The sequence below is a fragment of the Microtus ochrogaster genome, unplaced genomic scaffold (assembly GCF_000317375.1).
Source record: "Microtus ochrogaster isolate Prairie Vole_2 unplaced genomic scaffold, MicOch1.0 UNK98, whole genome shotgun sequence".
NCBI classification, from domain to species: Eukaryota; Metazoa; Chordata; class Mammalia; order Rodentia; family Cricetidae; genus Microtus; species Microtus ochrogaster.
The window spans coordinates 612,196-629,988 of record NW_004949196.1 but is presented as its reverse complement, the minus strand read 5'-3'; the positions used below and the strand labels follow the sequence as shown (position 1 = coordinate 629,988).

Here is a 17,793-nt window from a genome sequence, read left to right as displayed (position 1 = left end):
GAGGAGAGGAGAGGAGAGGAGAGGAGAGGAGAGGGAAAGAAGAGGGAAAGGAAGAGGGGAGAGGTTTCTGAGATCCTCACCACTGAATACCTTCTAACTTAGAAATCATTCCGGGCTGAGACTACAAAGTCCTGAGCCAGGGTCTAGGAGACATCGCAGCGGACGGACGGCGGTAGGCTCATCTGTTCCCTCATTGGCTCAGCGCCTGTGCAGTGTGTGACGCATACTTCTTGTGACCTGGAAAGACTGGACCACCAATGGCTCAAGAAAAGAAGGTGGAGGACCCCGAGAAAGGCATGGATGCCACCCCAGGTCTGTGATGGCCAGGGAGCACTGGGGAGGGGGTAGACGCCTCAGCCTGCAGGGCCATATGGCCATCTCAACCAAGCTTGTCTGGCCTGCCGGGCTATCACAGTCGTCCTGGTTGGGTATAAAGTAGCAAGCGATTGGCAGTTTGAAGTTTGGTCACTTGGGTCACAGGTGACACCTAGGGGCCTTTGTCACTTACGGAGTATCTAGCTTCTGGTGTGATGATAAGACTGGCCTGAGAGGGAGAGGATCAGCTGAGGTGGGTGACCCCACGTCCCAGGCGTGCCACAGGCACAGTCTGGACAGCTCCCCACTGAGGTTTGCCAGGCTAAATAGTGTCACTTGACAAAAGTAATCACGCAGATACTTTTTTCTTTTTTCTTTTTTCCAAGACAGTGTTTCTCCATGTAGCCAACCTTGAACTCACAGAGATCCACCTGCCTCTGCCTCCTGAGTGCTGAGATTAAAGGAGTGTGATACTACTGTCCTGCTCACACAAATACTTTTTTTTTTTTAAAAAAAAAAAAGGCTATGTGGGGCTGGAGAGAGGGTTTGGTGGGTAAGATCCCTGGCTGTTCTTCAAAGGACTTTGGTTCCCTTCCCAGACCTGTGTGGTAGTTCAGGATCGCCTGTAACTCTCTGACGCCCTTGCCACACCCTCATGGGCATCAGCCATAGACATACATTCAAACACAACGTTCTTGAACGTAAAATTTGAAAAAAAGATTGTGTATGTGCATGTGTGTGCATGTGTGTGCACGTGAACATGATCACACGCATCTCCACCATGAAGAGCTGACAGCACCCATGTGTTGAGACAGTGCTGGGGTATGGGTGACATCCCAGGAGCCATTCCTGTTAGTGACCTGTGGTCATCATGCAGGGACCACAAGATGCACTGAACAAACCTCAGGGTCAGTGTGTGATCTGAATGGCTCTGCTTACCCCTGCACCAGCCCTTCTCAGAGAGGTTGGGGTGAGTGGCAGCTTCTGTGACCCCTTCTCCAGCAGCCCTGATCTTGCGAAAACTCGTCTCGGGGCTTGGGAGATGACTTCACAAGCATGGGGGCCTGAGTTGGACCCAGAGCCCATGGCCACATGCAGTGGCTCCCTACTGTGACCCCAGCACTGAGGAAGACACAGCTCTTGACCTCTGGCCTACATGTGCACATATATATATATATATATATATATATATATATATATATATATATGCACTCATTCACACAGATGTTGCGTACACAGGTGCAGGTATCCACACGTAAGCACATGACCATCAACACACATGCACAGACACAAGCGCACACACATACTGTCAGCCAACCTGAACAAATACCTACTCACCCTCTTTGTGTGAACAGAAAGACTTTTCCTGAGGAGCTGCAGCACTCAGGGCCACTCCCCAGGTAGGGAGCCCACAGCAGACGGAGTACAGACACCACCCAAGTCCCACTTGGTGGACTGTGAGTTTTACTGGGGTCACTGACAGGCCTGTGGGTGAGGAGAGACAGCTGCACCCCCAAGGACACCCCAGTGTAGGTGACAGCTCACAGAGCTGGGCACCTGGAGCACACTGCACAGCCTGCAGGGCCACAACAGGCTGGAGAGCATCCTTTGCAGACTCCTCAGCTGCTCTGAGCCTCCTCCAGGCGGCTGGGCGGTTCTAAAAGCATCTCTCGGCCATCCTCACCACTATACACATCTGCGAGGGTCTTAGCTAGGGTGCCGGTTACTGGGATAAACACCGTGACTAGAAGCAACTTGGGGAGGAAGGGTTTATTTCATCTTACAGCTCATAGTCCATCATGAGGGAAGTCAGGGCAGGATCTGAAACAGAGGCCCCAGAGGGTGTTGCTTATTGGCTTGCTCCCCGTGGCTTGCTCAGCCTGTTTTTAGGAATACCTGCTCAGGGAGGTGCCACCCCAATTGCCTGGACCCTCCCCCATCAGTTATTAACCTAGAAAGTGCTACCCAGACTTGCCTACATGCCAATCTGATGGAGGCATTTTCTCAGTCCAGGTTTCTCTTCCCAGACACGTCTAGGGTTGTGTCAGCTTGACAAAAACCAACCAGCATACAGAGGGAGGAATTGGTGAACCTAATCAGTTTCAGGGACTTCCTAAAGGTTCTGAATGGTTTACTTCCACGTTCATGAGCATTCTGGACATGGCAGAGTGTTTTAATCTACTCAATACAATGTCCATAAACACGCATACTGCAGGCCACTCCCCTCCAGCTTGGAGTTCAAGTCCACGCTCTGCTGATGCTCTGTGGCCCAGTGCATTGGTCACTTTCTGTGATGCGATGACACCACGCCCTAAGGCAACTTAAGGAAGAGTTTATTTGGTTTGCAGTTCAGAGCAAGAAGAGCCTATGCTGTGGGAGGCGCGGCGCAAGCCGCAGGGACAGAAAGCTGAGAGCTTGCATCTGAAGCCACTGGCAGGAAGCAGAGAGCAAAGCAGAAGTAGCACAGTCTGCCCCGGTGACGTACTTCCTGCAGCCGGGTCACACCTAACCACTCCCCAAACAGTACCAGAAACAGGGACCAAGAATTCAAACATATGAGCTTATGGGGGTCATTCTCATTCAAAATACCCAAGAAGTCAGACAGAACAGGAACCTGGAGGCAGCAACTGTTGCAGAGGTCACGGAGGGTGCTGCTCACTGGCTTGCTCCCCATGGCTTGTTCAGCTTGCTTTCAGGACCAACACCCCAGGGATGGCCCCACCCACCATGGGCTGTGCCTCCCCATCAATCACTGATTAAGAAAATGCCCTAGAGAGAAACCTTCAGGTGGCGTCTTCTCAATCAAGGCTCCCTCCTTTCCGATGATGCTGACTCTGCCTTGTGTCAAGTCGACACAAATGTAGCCAGCACCTGTCTGAAGCCACAGACAAAGAATCCAGGCTTCGTTCACTCGTGCCTGCATCCTTTGTCCTTTCAAAGTCAGCCCTGCATCGTCCACTGTGCTACCAGCCTGGGACGGACAGCTCCCTGGGACCACAGCAGCTGCAGTTTTCCCATCCATCTTACCAGGAGTTAGAGCTCAGCTGGGTGACATGTGCCCTAAGGGCCCTCCCTTGGATTCCAGGGGGGGGGGGGCTCTTCCCCAGCACCAGCCTGCAGGGCAACATTCCTGGAGCTCTTTTTCTCTGCCCACTGTACATGTTGAAATTCTCACTGCCCCGCCAGCTCTTTCTCATGTAGACCTTCATGGAGAGCAATCTCTCTGCTTAAAGCCTCCTGCAACAAAGAGAGGAGTTCTTACTTTGTTTGTGTTTTGCTTGCATTCACACCGATTACAGTTTAGTCCAAGGTCCCTGCAGGGGACAGGCTCATTTTCCACTTCCAGGCCTCCAGGATCGTGAGCTGATATTGTAGCCCTCCCAGTCTCAGAGGTGCCGTCATAGTGAAGGAAAACACGCCGAGACATGGTTTAAGAGTTTGAGTCTTTGATCCAGCTGCAGGGATCTGAGTGAGAAGTCTCCCTCACAGTCCAGTCCGGGGCCTTGTAACTCGGGTCCTCCCCCCCCCCCCCCCGCCGGTGCTGCAGGAAGGGTGTTATGGGGCGGCCTTTAACCCAGGAAAGCCCTGTGCTGCTCCCGGTGTACCCTGTATTTCATTTGTATTTTAATTAATAAAACTTGCCTGAAGATCATAGTAAAACAGCGCCACTGGTCAGCCTTACAGACCAGGCACTGGCAACAAAACCCCTTTAATCCCAGGAGCCACACTAGTTTGCCATAGAAACCGAGCGGTGCATGCCTTTAATCCCAGTGGCGCGTGCCTTTAATCCAAGAACTAGAGAGGAATATAAAACTGAAGGAACATATATTTATGTTAAATATAAAACAGCTCAGTCTCATTCTGAGATTCCTGGAGGCAGGATCGCCATTTTCAGACTAAGGTAAGAGCCAGTGTCTGATTGCTTTGTTTTCTGACCTTTAGGTTGAACCCCAGTTTCTCTCTCTGAGTGCTCAGTGCCCTCCACTTCTAGCCAAAGCAGCTTGCAAAACAGTTCCAACACACACGGAGAGGCCCTGCTTCAAGACCCTGCACGTGCGAGGACTGGCCTAGCTGCGAATCCCTCTTTATTTTTATTTTTAATAGAACTTTATTTTATGTGCATTGGTGTGAGGACATCAGATCCCCAGGAACTGGGCTTACAGACAGCTGTGAGCTGCCATGTAGGTGCTGGGAATTGAACCTGGGTCCTCTGGAAGACTCAATGCTCTTAACCACTGAGCCATCTCTCCAGCCCTGGGAATCCCTCTTTAATTTTAAAAAATAAATTCACCCCTTATATCTCCCCCCACAACACCACAATCCATCAAAGTTTCAAGATGATTAGCCGTGGTCCTCAATGCTGGTCGTGAAGAGTCGAATGACCTTCTCACAGGGGTCACCGAAGACCATAGGAAAACACAGATTCATTCATAAAATTACAGTTGTGCAGCAGCAACAGAAGTGGCTGTGGCTGGGGTCAGCACAACAGGAGGAACTGTGTTAAAGGGGCGCAGGGTTCGGAGGGTTGGGAACAGCTGGGAACTTCACTGTCTTCAGATCACAGTGCACCCACGTCCCACGACCCTGTTGTCTGATACAGCCATTGTCACTTCCTGCTGTTGTTTTGTTTCCTCTTTTAGAGACCACGTCTCATTTCACCCAGGCTGGCCTTGAATGCACTATGAAGCTGAGGATGACCTCAAACTGTCATCCCTTGGCCACTCTCTGGTCTGTCTGTCTTCTATTATCTATCATCTATCTGTCTGTCTGTCTACCTATATCTACGTCTGTCTGTCTGTCTGCCTGAGTTACAGGCACACCATGCTGCCCCTGCTTTGTTTTATTTTTTTAACCTGGGCACATATGGACCTAAACGCATGCGCATCAAGCCCTCACTGAGCGAGCCTGCTCGTAGTCCCCTAGTACTGAGTTGATAAACAGGAGCCACTGTGCCTGGCTCCTCTTTTTAAAAAAAATAAATTTATTTGTCTCTTTTTAAGGGTGGGGCATACCACTGTACTGTATACATGTGGAGGCCAGAGGGCCACTGGCAGGAGCCAGCTCTCTCCACCCCCTTGGGCTTTCAGGGGCTTGAACTCAGGGCAGCAGCTTGTACCTAGCCACTGAGCTTCCAGCCCCTTCCTGTTTGCATGGAACTCCCTGCGGGGGCTGGAGATGCTGCCCAGTAAAGAATGCTTACTGTGCTCTCTGCTGGCCACATTGGGTACTGCAGGTGCAAAGTGTTTAGACTTCACCTAGAGTTCCAGGGCAGTCAAGGCTGCACAGAGGAATCCTGTCTTAGAAAAAAACAAAATAACCAAAACAAAAAACCCCAGAACTGTTTTGAAAATGCCTGTGAGGGCTGAGGCTGTGGTTCGACTGTGGAGTATTGGCCCGGTGTATACAGAGCCTCTAGCTCCAACCCAGCACCACCTACACCTGTGACTGACTCTTTTGTTTGTTTGATTGTTTTTTTTAAAAAAAATTATTTGTTTAGTATACAATATATCCCTTCTGGCCAGAAGAGGGCATCTGACCTCATTACAGATGGTTGTGAGCCACCATGTAGTGGCTGGGACTTGAACTCAGGACCTTAGGAATAGCAGACAATGCTCTTAACCCCTGAGCCATCTCTCCAGCCCCCTGGTTGTTTTTATTTGAGACAGGATTTCCATGTATAGCCCTGGCTATACTGGAACTCGCTCTGTAGACCAGGCTGGCCTCAAACTCACAAAGATTTGCCTGCCTCTTCTTCCCGAGTGCTGGGATTAAAGGCGTGCGCCACCATCACTGGGCGAACACCCGTGACTCTCTCTTACAGTTCCTCTCAAGCTGTGGAGCAGTCACTGCGACGGAGAGGTGCTACTGAGGCTCTCACGACACGGGCCAGGCCATGAGACCCCGATGACCATTCCTGAACTGTTTCAGGAGTCTGTTGAGCGATTCAGCGCTTACCCAGCCCTGGCCTCGAAGAACGGCAAGAGGTGGGACACATTGACATTCAGCCAGTACTACGAAGCAAGCCGTAAGGCGGCCAGATCTTTCCTCAAGGTGAGCAGCCACCTCTGTTAGCCATTCAGAAGCAGTGGTTCATAGGGTGGAGTGGCAGCCTCTGGGGTCCTAGCATACAGGGAGTTGAGGTAGGAGGCTCCTAAGTCCCGAGCCAGCCTGGGGTACTGAAACCCTGTCTCAGAAAACAAACGTAAGGTTTAAAAGAGGTTGGGCAGAGCCTCAGTGACTGCAGTGGTCTCTGGGTGTGCACAGAGTCCTGGGCTCATCCTCAGTACCTCAAAAAACTGGGTGTGGTGGTGCACACCCATCACTCTCAGGAGTGGCTGGAGCTACGGGAGTTCAAGGTCATCCTCTGCAACAGAGGATCTAGCCTGGGCTGCATGATCCTCTGCAGCCTGTGGGGCTGGCTTACCGTCCCAGAGGGTTAGTCCATGGCGATGACGGTGGGGAGCATATGGGATGCTGGGTGCTGGAGCCACAGCTGACAGCTTACATGTTATGGGTAAGTGGGAGGCAGAGCGTAAGACTTGACCTGGGGTGAACCTTTGACACCTCAGAGCCCACCCCCAGTGACACACCTCCTCCGACAAGACCACACCTCCTAATCCTTCCCAAACAGTTGGGTCAACTGGGGACCAAGCATTCAAACGTATGAGCCTGTGGGGCCATTCTCAAACACCACTCCCTGACCCATCGCTTGTGGTCATAGAATGCAAAATACATTCAGTCCACCTCCAGAAGTCCACATAGTCTGTCACAGTCTAACACTGTTTCAAAGTCCAAAGTCTCTCCTAAGACGCAGTGCAATTCGTCAGGTCTTTCCAGCGTGCAGTGACTCAGAACGTATATCGTCATTCCAAAAGGGAGCAAAGAGGGCATAGCAAGGAAGCCCTGCCCCAGAAGGACGGAAATCCAGCGGCAAGCTGGATTACTCCAAGTCCTGTCACTCTGGTGTCAGAGAGCCGGACAGCTCTTTGGGTCTCTGCTCTTCCCAGCTTCGATGACAGTAGCACACTTCCCTCCCTTGGGCTGGCTCCCCACCTGATCTGCGGCTTTCCTTGGCAAGTATCCCATAGTTCTGGCGTCTCCATCATCTTGAGGTCTCTAGTACAATCCAGGCTTCTCTGTCACAGCCCCCACGCGGGAACTCCCCTGCCACATGCCTGGCCTAAGCGGCTTCTCTAACCACAGAGGGAGTCCAGGACCACATGACTGATACTGCCAAGTCCCGCTGCTTGGAATGGGCCCTGGCCACCCCGGACCAACGCTCCTGTGATTTGAGACGTTGCTACTGTTCTTTGTTGCATAAACCTTCCTTTAACTCCTTTCTTAGTTGCAAGATTGACTGGGTGGGGTCTTGCTCTGTGAGTGCCAATCCTCTTTTTTTTAGCATCAGGCTTTTCTTTAAGCTTCTCGTGCCCTTGAGCACAGGACTTGGCCCCAACATTACATTTCCTGATGCTGCTCAGTGCACGTTTTGTATTCCTTTGTGCCCTGCTCACTCCTTTTGCCATGTGACACAGTCAATATTAGGCTGTCTTGAAGTCTCCTTTGCCCACAAATTGGTTCAAATCGCTTCACTTTAGCCTTAGACAGAAAGCAGGTACATTTTTCATCAAAATATCTTTTTTTAAAAGATTTATTTATTAAGTATACAACATTCTGCTTCTATGTATGCCCGCACACCAGAGGAGGGCGCCAGATCTCATTACAGATGGTTGTGAGCCACCATGTGGTTGCTGGGAATCGAACTCAGGACCTCTGGAAGAGCAGCCAGTGCTCTTAACCACTGAGCCATCTCTCCAGCCCCTCATCAAAATATCTTAAGAGTGGTCTCTGACCCTGTTGCTAATATTGCTCCCTTCTGAAGCCCCTTGAGCTAGGGCTCCACAGTCTACAGTCCCCAGCAGCTGTCTGCAAACCTTCACATGCACACGCACACACATCCTCATAATCAAAACGAAGGGCATGAAGAAGGGTGGATCCTGGGTTCCCACCAGCAGCCTAGCCTCTATGCTGAGCACCAGGGAAAAGCCCGGGACCTTGTCTGAAAAGACATGAGGGCCCCCAGGGACAGGATACTCAGTACGGTGGGTGAGTCTTACACAGAGAACACACACTGCAAGATGCCATCCCAAGGGGTTCACGGAGCAGCAGACCCACGTTGTCAGGAGGCCTGGGGAGGGATGGAGTCCGTGTCAAATGGGGGTGGAGATTCATGTGGGGACAACGAAAGGTTCCACGTGGATGCTCGGAGTGCAGGTGGGACGGCAACTTCCTGCTCTGCGCAGGCGCTCCGCGCAGGCGCTTTCCTTTTTCTTCTCACCTCACGATCGGATCTTGAGAAGCAGACATGCCCAGGAGCTGATGGTGGCTTCCTTCTGATTTATTTCCCTCCAGCTGGGCCTGCAGCGCTTCCATGGCGTTGGCATCCTGGGCTATAACTCCGCTGAATGGGCCATCAGTGCCCTTGGTGCTGTCCTGGCTGGGTATGTTCCCCCTTGGGGTCACGTGGACGAACCACCAGCTGCACAGTGCTGAGTCTGGGAGTAGCACAAATATTGAGGACAAGGCCACCAAAGTTAGATGAGCTGAAGCAACTGTTCCACCACCACGGGGTACCAGAACTTCCGACTAGTTAGGGTCATGGGCAGCTCGGGTTCTGACACTGTGACCCGGAACAGAGGAAGTAGCCTCTTTTTAAGCCAAAAGTCACGAGTAAGGGGGTCAGGGGTGATAGAAGAAAGGATTTTTACAATTTGAGGTTCAGTCCCAATGACAGTGATGGTACTTTCCCGGAGCTTACGACTCAGTAACACTTTACGACTAGAAGATCCAATTTGTGAGAACTCGGAGCCAGTGCAAGCTTAAGAGGGGCTTGCTGGCTCAAGGCTATGGTGACACAGCTCCTGACACAGCTGGAGTCCTGATGTTTAACCAGCTGTTGTCGTCATAACTGCAGAGAATATGGGACACTCAGGCAGAAGAAGCAGGCTAGGTGGCTGGTGGTTTTGAATTATTGTGAACTCCACACTCAGCACAAACCCCGATTCAGTCAGAGCCTGGCGGTGGTGGTGCACGCCTTTAAACCCAGCACTTGGGAGGCAGAGGCAGGTGGATCTCTGTGAGTTCGAGGCTATCCTGGTCTACAAGAGCTAGTTCTAGGACGAGCTCCAAAGCTACAGTGAAACCCTGTCTCAAAAAACCAAAAAACAAACAAACAAAAAACCTGATTCAGATTCGGAGGTCAAGAGTAACACACCTTCCACCCGTGGCCTTGGCCTCATCTTTCTTTTAAAAATAATCTCTTAAATTTAAATGTAAAGATTTGTGCAGATGTGTGTGTGTGTGTGTGTGTGTGTAGATGTCTACAGAGGCCAGGAGATGGGGTGAGGGCTCAGATCCCCTGGAGCTGGAGTTATAGGCCATTGTGAACCAAGTGGATGCTGGGAACTGAACTGGGGTCCCCTACAAGAGTGGCCAGCCAGCTCTCTAACCACTGAGCCATCCCCAGCCTGGGCTGAGCTCTCACTGCTGGTGACCTCCACAGAAGGCTGGTGGTTTGGGGCTCTGTGATACAGAGAGCCTCTTAACACCCCCCCCCCCCCGCTGCAGCAGGGTAGCTGCTTGGATGCTAACGGCCTTACTTACGGCGCCAGCGTGAAAACCCGAGTTCAATTCTGAGAAGCCATAGAAGATGCTAGCACTGGCTGGGAGATGCCGGCTCAGTGGACAAAGGCACCTGCCATCAAACCTTCTGATCTTAGCTCCATGCTCTGGGTCCCCAGGGTGGCAGGAGAGAACCCACTGGCTCCCCCCGACCTCCACTGCTCGCCGCAGGGTGAGTCACCGCATCCACACAAATACCTGTGATTTGAAAAAGAATAAATTGTAGGAAGAGCCTTGGCTGCTCCTCCAGAGGACCCAGGTTCTCCCAGCACCGCATGGCAGTTCACAACCATCTGTAACTCCAGCTCCAGGGGATGTGATGTGTCCCTTTGGCCACTCTGGGTGATTTACATACGTGGGATACACAGACATGCAGACAAAACACCCACATACATTAAAAAAAAAAATCAAGAATGAATTCTTCCAAAAGTACTGTCTGTCCACACTTGAGTGTGTCTGCTGTCCCCAGGGGCCTCTGCGTTGGCATTTATGTCACCAACTCGGCCGAGGCCTGCCAGTACGTCATCAAGCATGCCAAGGTGAACATCTTGCTGGTGGAAAATGACCAACAGCTGCAGAAAATCCTGTCGGTGAGTGGGACTCGCGGCGGGTGGTGCTGGGGCGCGCTGCAGTGCATCCACAGAAGACCTCCAGAAAAAAATTGCTTGGGGGTGGGGAAGGTGATTGTGGGTGTTGTGGGTGATTGTGGGTGTTGGTTCACCTCACTTTCCAGCGTCCCTCTGAAGAATGCATTCACGGGAGGCTGGCATGTCTGTCTGCCAGCACTATCCTGTAGCATTCATGTCCATACAGATGTTCATACAGATGTTCCAGAAACGCCTCTCATTCCTCACCTGTGCACAGTGCCCAGCACCTGCCTGGGTTTGCAGGATGGTCTGGAGGGAGGGTCCCTGGAAGGAGAGCCCAGGGGGCCAGGCAGATATGTTGTTCAGCTTGGCCATGAGTAGCTGGGGAGGTGGCTCAGTGAGGACCTGAGTCTGTCATCACAGTGTGAGGATGTCAGACAGGACCCTTGGCCAGTCAGTTATTGAGAGACACTGCCCGAAAAGACAAGCAGAGAGTGATGGAGAAGATGCCCAACACTGTCCTCTGACACACGGACAGACAGACACATACATAGACACCAGCGTTAAAAAACAAAACGCAAGAGCTGCCGTGACAGTTGGCTCTGTGTCTCTAGGCTCAAGTCAAACATTCTCTAGAAACAACGTGAGCAGGGACATGTATGTCTACCCGTGGTCTAGCTGTTGGTCATGTGTCCCCAGTGAATTCCTTCTTAGGGTGGCTGGAGTCTGAGGCCATGTGCAACAGCTCCCTTTGACTCTTGGTTGCCAGCATTGAGCTGGGTCTCATGTAGCCCAGGTTGGCCTCAAGCCCACCGTGTAACTGAAGTTAGCTTGGCCTCCTGATCCTCCCACCTCCACCTCCTGAGAGCTGGAGTGACATGTGCTGGGTCCAGGCCCCAGGGCTTTGTGAGTGAGTGCTGGTGACTGTTCTGCCCACTGAGCACAACCCCAGCCTTCATTTATAAAAATTACTTTCCTTTTTAAAAAAAAAAAAATGTTTATTTACGTATGAATGTGTCCGTATATTTGCCACGGTGTGTGGGGGACAAAGAACAGCTTTGTGGGGTCGGCCCTCCTCTTCCACCAAGTGCAAACGCCTTTATGAGCAGTCCGGTGTGGACCCTGAGCCCACAGGGAACTCTTTCAGATTCCACCGGACAAGATGGAGCCCTTGAAAGCCGTCGTGCAATTCAGGCTGCCCTTGGGGGAAAACAGCCTGAGGAACCTATACTCGGTGAGTACTGGAGGAGGGGGCCTGTGGGGCGGGGCCTCTGGGAGGGGCGGGGCCTGCGGAGCGAGGCGTGCTCTGTGGGAAGGGCGGGGCTTGCGAGAGGGGCGGGGCTTGAGTATGGCTGCGATAGTAGGTGGGGCCGCAGAGGTAAATAGGCAGTGAAGGGCAGGACTCCTTGAGGAACTGTGCAAAGTGGGGCCTTAAAGGAGGAGTGGGTGGGGCCTCTCTCGGGAAGAAAGTGGACAGGCCCACGCAAGTGAGTGAGTGGGGTCCCAAGAGGGAAGTGGGCGTGGCTAGGGGACAGGTGAGTAGTGACAGAAGATGAGGCAAGAACTCATTATTTTGTGCCTGTCAGAAAGTCGAAGGAGTTGAAAAAAACAAAACAAAACACCCAACTTGAAAACTAAGCAGATTAAAACATGTTATTTAAAACCTTATTTTCAGCTTCCAAGGGGAAATTTTGCATATATGTATTTGCATGTTTTATCTTTTTGAGACAGATATTCTGTATCATAGTTATTTAGAGTCTAATATATGCATTTTCTCTTTTCTCTTACAAATCTTTCTGCATTTATTTGTGTTAGGCATGTATGTATTGTGGGAGGGGGCATGCGGGGAGGTCAGGAAGGTCTTCCCGTTCCATCATGCAGGTCGTCAGGCTTGGCTGAGCTGTCACACCTGTCTACAACCTAATACTTAACATCTGTGTACACTGTGGAATGACTACATTGAGGCAGTTAATACACATGGCTTCAAATATTTATCTTTAAAAAAAATCCCCAGGCATAGTGGCCAGAGGCAGGAGAATCTCTGAGTTCAAGGCTGACTTGGTGTACTTGAGAGTTCAGGACAAGTCAGGCGTGATGGCACACACCTTTAATCTCAGCACTCAGGAAGCAGAGGCAGTTTCAGTGTTGTGCTTATGTTCGAGTCATACTCTATTATGTGTATCCGGATTTATGAACGTTTCCTCTAGCTGCTGGGTCTTTCAAGCACAGATCAGTCACAGGTCATTAGAGGGCCCATGCCACTACAGCAAGAGTCTTGGATCGCTTTAAAGTTTATGTTTGAAGCAAGACTGGGGATACAGGCCTGTCACCCTAGCTACTAGGAAGGTTCAGACAGGAGGATTCTAAGTTTAAGGCCTGCCAGAGCAAAAACTAAAAGAAGAGGGCTGGGGGTGTGGTCAGGGTGGAGCCCCGCCTAGAATCCCCGGTGAGGGGCTGGGGGCGTGGTCAGAGTGGAGCCCCGCCTAGAATCCCCAGTGAGGGGCTGGAGGAATGGTTGGGGTGGAGCCCCATCTAGAATCCCCAGTGAGGGGCTGGGAGTGTAGCCGTCTGGTGTTTTCTTGCCTGGTGTGTGATGGGAGAACCTGAGTTCAACTTTTAATGCTGAGTTTTGAAGGAAAGAAAAAGCAAAAGCAAACCTCCTTAGTTAGATGTACCCCTGACCACGCTTGGCACTCTTGAATTTGGGGCAGAGGACCCTTGGCAGGGATAGTCCTGGAGCCTTGCCTCTGACCTTTAGCCACTAGGTGGCAGCAGCGGTTGTCCCAGAGGAACGAGTCAATACATAGATTGCATGTTCCCTCTGGGCGGCGGTGCCCCTAACTGGTACACACACACAGGGGGTGGTTCTGTTACATAGCAATGTATTATCTACTCTAAGGTGGCTGGGTGGCCCCATGAGGTTGGAGTGGAGATAGATCTAGATATGTATGTAGCTCAGGCTAGTCCTGAACTCACAGCCCAGCTGGCCTAAAACTTGACATCCTCCTGCCTCAACCTCCTGTGTGCTGGGACCATGACAGGGGTTCAAGCCTAGGTTTTAAGATTCAGTTTAAGAATACACTTTTTTAGGACCAGCGCCTCAGTCTGCTTAGCTGCCCTAGACAATCATCTAAACCTGAAGGATGCCATTGCCTTTAGTCCTTTAGCAGAGGCAGGCAGATCTCTGAGTTCAAGGCTAGCCTGGTCTGCAGAGTGAGTTCTAGGACAGCCAGGTCTACACAGAGAAGCCCTGTCTCGAAAAACAAAACAAAAGGCCAACTCCAAATGTCTTGAGCAAGGAAGGTCATTTGCTGGCCCCTTTCCCTGCAACTTAGAAGGGCTGGTTTTAGGCAGAGGGCTGCAGCCAGGGGCTTGCATCCTCTGGGGTTCTATTCTCTAGCCCCTGGGGACCCTGCAGCCCCTGGGGACCCCACAGTCCAGGCTGTGCTAGCTGCATTCCTCCTCTTCATGAGCTCTAGCCCTGGATCGACGGGTTACTCCGGCTTCATTCAGTCAGGGATGACTGCTGAGGTGAAGAAGCCTGGACATGTGAGCTCAGGAAAGCCTAGGAGCTCCCCTCCCAGAGTCACCGGCTCCTGGGGGAGGGACCAACGAGAGGGCTTGATCCTGGGAACTCACATGGTGGCAGGAGGGATCCCCCAGACATGCACCCCAAAATAAGTAATTAAATGTAACTTTAAAAGTTTTTGGGCCGGGCGGTGGTGGCGCACGCCTTTAATCCCAGCACTCGGGAGGCAGAGGCAGGCGGATCTCTGTGAGTTCGAGACCAGCCTGGTCTACAGAGCTAGTTCCAGGACAGGCTCCAAAGCCACAGAGAAACCCTGTCTCGAAAAACCAAAAAAAAAAAAAAAAAGTTTTTGTTTAAGCGTTTTGAGGGTCAGTCTTTTGTTATTTACACCCATGTTGTTCCTTCAGGATAGTGTACACACCAGAGGGGCTGTGAAGAGACCACAGGTGCTGTCCAAAGCCAGGCACAGCCAGGCAGTTCTCAGGACAGCCCAAAGAGAGGGGCTATCATCCCTGTGCTGTGGATGAGGCCTGTCTGCGCTGACAGGCCCTGGGGAGGTGGCTGGAGTGTGGAAGTCCTGGGCATGTCTCTCCGAGCCCCTTGGCCCTTCCTCTGTACCAGCTGGCAACATGCCTTGGGGGTAAGATGGCAGGACAGGGTCTGACAGTAGCCATGCGGGTCCCCACCCTCCACCCTCCTTCCCGTCCGCAGTGGCATGACTTCATGGAGCTGGGGAATGCCATCCCCAATGTGCAGCTGGATCGCATCATCCTGAGCCAGAAGGCCAACCAGTGCGCGGTCCTCATCTATACCTCGGGCACCACAGGGAACCCCAAAGGGGTGATGCTGAGCCATGACAACGTAAGCCAGGGTTCCCCCGGAGCATGCTCTCCCTGGGCAAACCAGAGCAATATGGAGGGGGGTGTGGGTCTGTGTGGGTCTTCCTCCAGGGGACCTGGACAGTTGGTGGAACTGGGTCCAAACAGGGCTGAGCAATCTTGGGCAAGAAAACTGATGGTGCCATGCCTCAGTTTCCCTGTCTGTGAAATGGGAGTTGGCTTTGTGGTTTCTATCAGGTGGGTGTCTGAGTGTGTGAGTGTGTGTGTGTGTGTGTGTGTACACACACATGTGTGTGTAGTCTGAGTGTGTGTGTCAGTGTGTGTGTGTCAGTGTGTGTGTGTGTGTGTGTGTGTGTGTAGTCTGAGTGAATGTGTGTGTGTGTGTCTGTGTGTGTGTGCAGGCCAGAGCCTGACCTCAGCTGTGGTCCCTCAGGGCTGTCTGTCTAGAAACCCACCTCTCTAAGGCTGGCTCTATTGGTGAGCACCACCACACGGGCTCTGGGTACTGGAACTCAGGGCTTTATGTAGGACAGGTCCTTTACCCACCAAGACATTTCACCAGCCTCATTGGTTTATTGTATTTTAAGATTTTATTTATTTATTATGTATACAGTATTCTGCCTGCATCTATGCCTGCAGGCCAGAAGAGGACACCAGATCTCATTATAGAAGATTGTGAGCCACCAATGTGGGTGCTGGGAATTGAACTCAGGACCTCTGGAAGAGCAGCCAGTGCTCTTAACCACTGAGCCATCTCTCCAGTCCATTTTATGTTTATTTTTTGAAACAGGGTGCCATGTAGTCCAGGCTGGCCTCAAACTTGCTATGTAGCTGAGGATAGCCCTGAGCCCCTGATTTTTCTGTCTCCACCTCCTGCGTGTTGGGATAATGGTGTGCTTGTGAGAACATGTATGTATGATGTATTTCTCGCTTGCTAGGCCTCCCATTTGGACTCAGGGTCACAGGTTCAGCTCATGCGTCTCCACCTTCCAAGTGACTGGGATTGAGGGTGATCACACATACACTGCACTGGACAGTTCTCGGTTAACTTGACACAGGCTGGAGCATCTGAGAGCAGGGACCCTCCAGTCAGAAAAATGCCTCCCAAAGACTGGGCTGCGGAGAAGCCTGTGGGGCACTTTCTTAGCGATCTGTAGTAGATCTGACTTTCTCTTTTGGGCCACTAATGTGCTCCCAAATCACAACACTGAGACTTATTTTAAGTTATGAATGCTTGATCTTAGCTTAGGTTTTGTTTTTGTTTTTTTTTTTCTGGCTAGCTCTTTTAATTTAAATTAACTTGTTTCTCTTTTATCTACCGATTGCCTGGGGGCAGTTTGCCTTCTTTCTGTGTGTCCTGCTCTGTGTGTGGTGGGGGGGCTGCCTAGCTTCTGGCCCGTCTCTCCCTCATTCTCTCCCTCTCCTCCTCCTTCTCTCGTTTTTCCTTTTCTGCAGCCTAGATTTTTCTATGTATTCTGCCTGCCAGCCCTGCCTATCCATTGTCTAGCTGTTGACTTCAGTCCTTTGTTAGACCAATTGGGTGTCTTGGGCAGGCAAGGCCAAACAGATGCAACACATCTTTATAGAATTAGACACATTCTGGGGCTGGAGAGATGGTTCAGAGGTTAAGAGCACTGACTGCTCTTCCAGAGGTCCTGAGTTCAATTCCCAGCAACCACATGGTGGCTCACAGCCATCTGTAATGTGCTCTCTTCTAACCAGCAAGCAGACAGACAGAACATTGTATACATAATAAATAAATCTTTAAAAAAAAAAGAATTAGACACATTCTTACATTGTTAAATAAATACAGCATACACAAAAGTAACACAACTTTACACAGTTAAAATAATGTTCAACAACAGTGATCAGTTAGGAGGGCCCAGCCCACGGTGGGTGGTGCCATCCCTGGGCTGCTGGTCCTGGTCTCTGTAAGAAAGCAGGCTGAGCAAACCATAAGAAGCAAGCAAGTAGGCAGCACCCTCCATGGCCTCTGCACCAGCTCCTGCCTCCAGATTCCTGCCCTGTGTGAGTTCCTGTCCTGACTTCCCTCGGTGATGGTCTGTTATCTGTAAGCGTGAGCCAAAGAAACCCTCTCCTCCCCACGCTGGCCAGCCACCAAGTCCCAGGGCTCCTCCTGTATCCACCAGCGTGTGACAGTAGTGTGTCACAGATGTGAGAGGCGGGCCCGTAGTCGGGGGGGGGGGGGGTCCTTAGTGCAGTGCTCTCCCGCCAGCATGAGGTCCCCAGTTCAGTCTGCGACACCCAACCATGACAGTGATGGGGGTGGAGATAGGAAGATCCTGGGGGCTCACTGGCTAGGCAGCCTCCTCAAATTGTGGAGCCCCAGGTCCAGTGAGAGACCTTGAATCAGAAGACAAGGCAGAGTGGGCTGGAGAGATGGCGCAGTAGTTAGGGGTGGAGTTTGGAACCCAGCACCCACATAGCCGTCCGGGTGTTACATGAAGCTGCCACCTCCAGCTGTGAGTGCAGCAGAGAATCGAGGGTTACAAAGCCTGGTGGGTCTTTTCTAGGCTGGCCACAGAGAGAAGAGAGCCTGCCCCAGAGTCTGTATCGTCCGAAAATGCATGAGCGTGTGTGTGTGTGTGTGTGAGTGTGTGTGTATGTGTGTGTATGTGTGTGTGTATGTGTGTGTGTATGTGTATCTCTGTGTGTGTGAGTATGTGTGTCTGTGTGTGTGAGTATGTGTGTCTGTGTGAGTATGTGTGTGTGTGAGTATGTGTGCCTGTGTGTGTGTGAGTATGTGTGTGTGTGTGAGTGTGTGTGTGTGTGTGTGTGAGTATGTGTGTCTCTGTGTGTGTGAGTATGTGTGTGTATGTGT

General features: G+C 51.5%; 1 protein-coding gene across 1 annotated transcript in view; it reads left to right on the top strand.

Annotated features, from left to right (window-relative positions):
- The first annotated feature begins 6,204 nt into the window (after window positions 1-6,204).
- The window catches only part of Acsbg2 (acyl-CoA synthetase bubblegum family member 2), a 21,807-nt gene continuing 10,218 nt past the window's right edge, over window positions 6,205-17,793 (top strand). Inside the window, exons 1-5 of the mRNA XM_026777998.1 lie at window positions 6,205-6,366; window positions 8,728-8,816; window positions 10,466-10,586; window positions 11,731-11,817; window positions 14,824-14,973. Of these exons, the coding sequence (XP_026633799.1) occupies window positions 6,220-6,366; window positions 8,728-8,816; window positions 10,466-10,586; window positions 11,731-11,817; window positions 14,824-14,973 (594 nt within the window). The 5' untranslated portion in view covers window positions 6,205-6,219. The remainder of the gene's footprint in view (window positions 6,367-8,727; window positions 8,817-10,465; window positions 10,587-11,730; window positions 11,818-14,823; window positions 14,974-17,793) is intronic.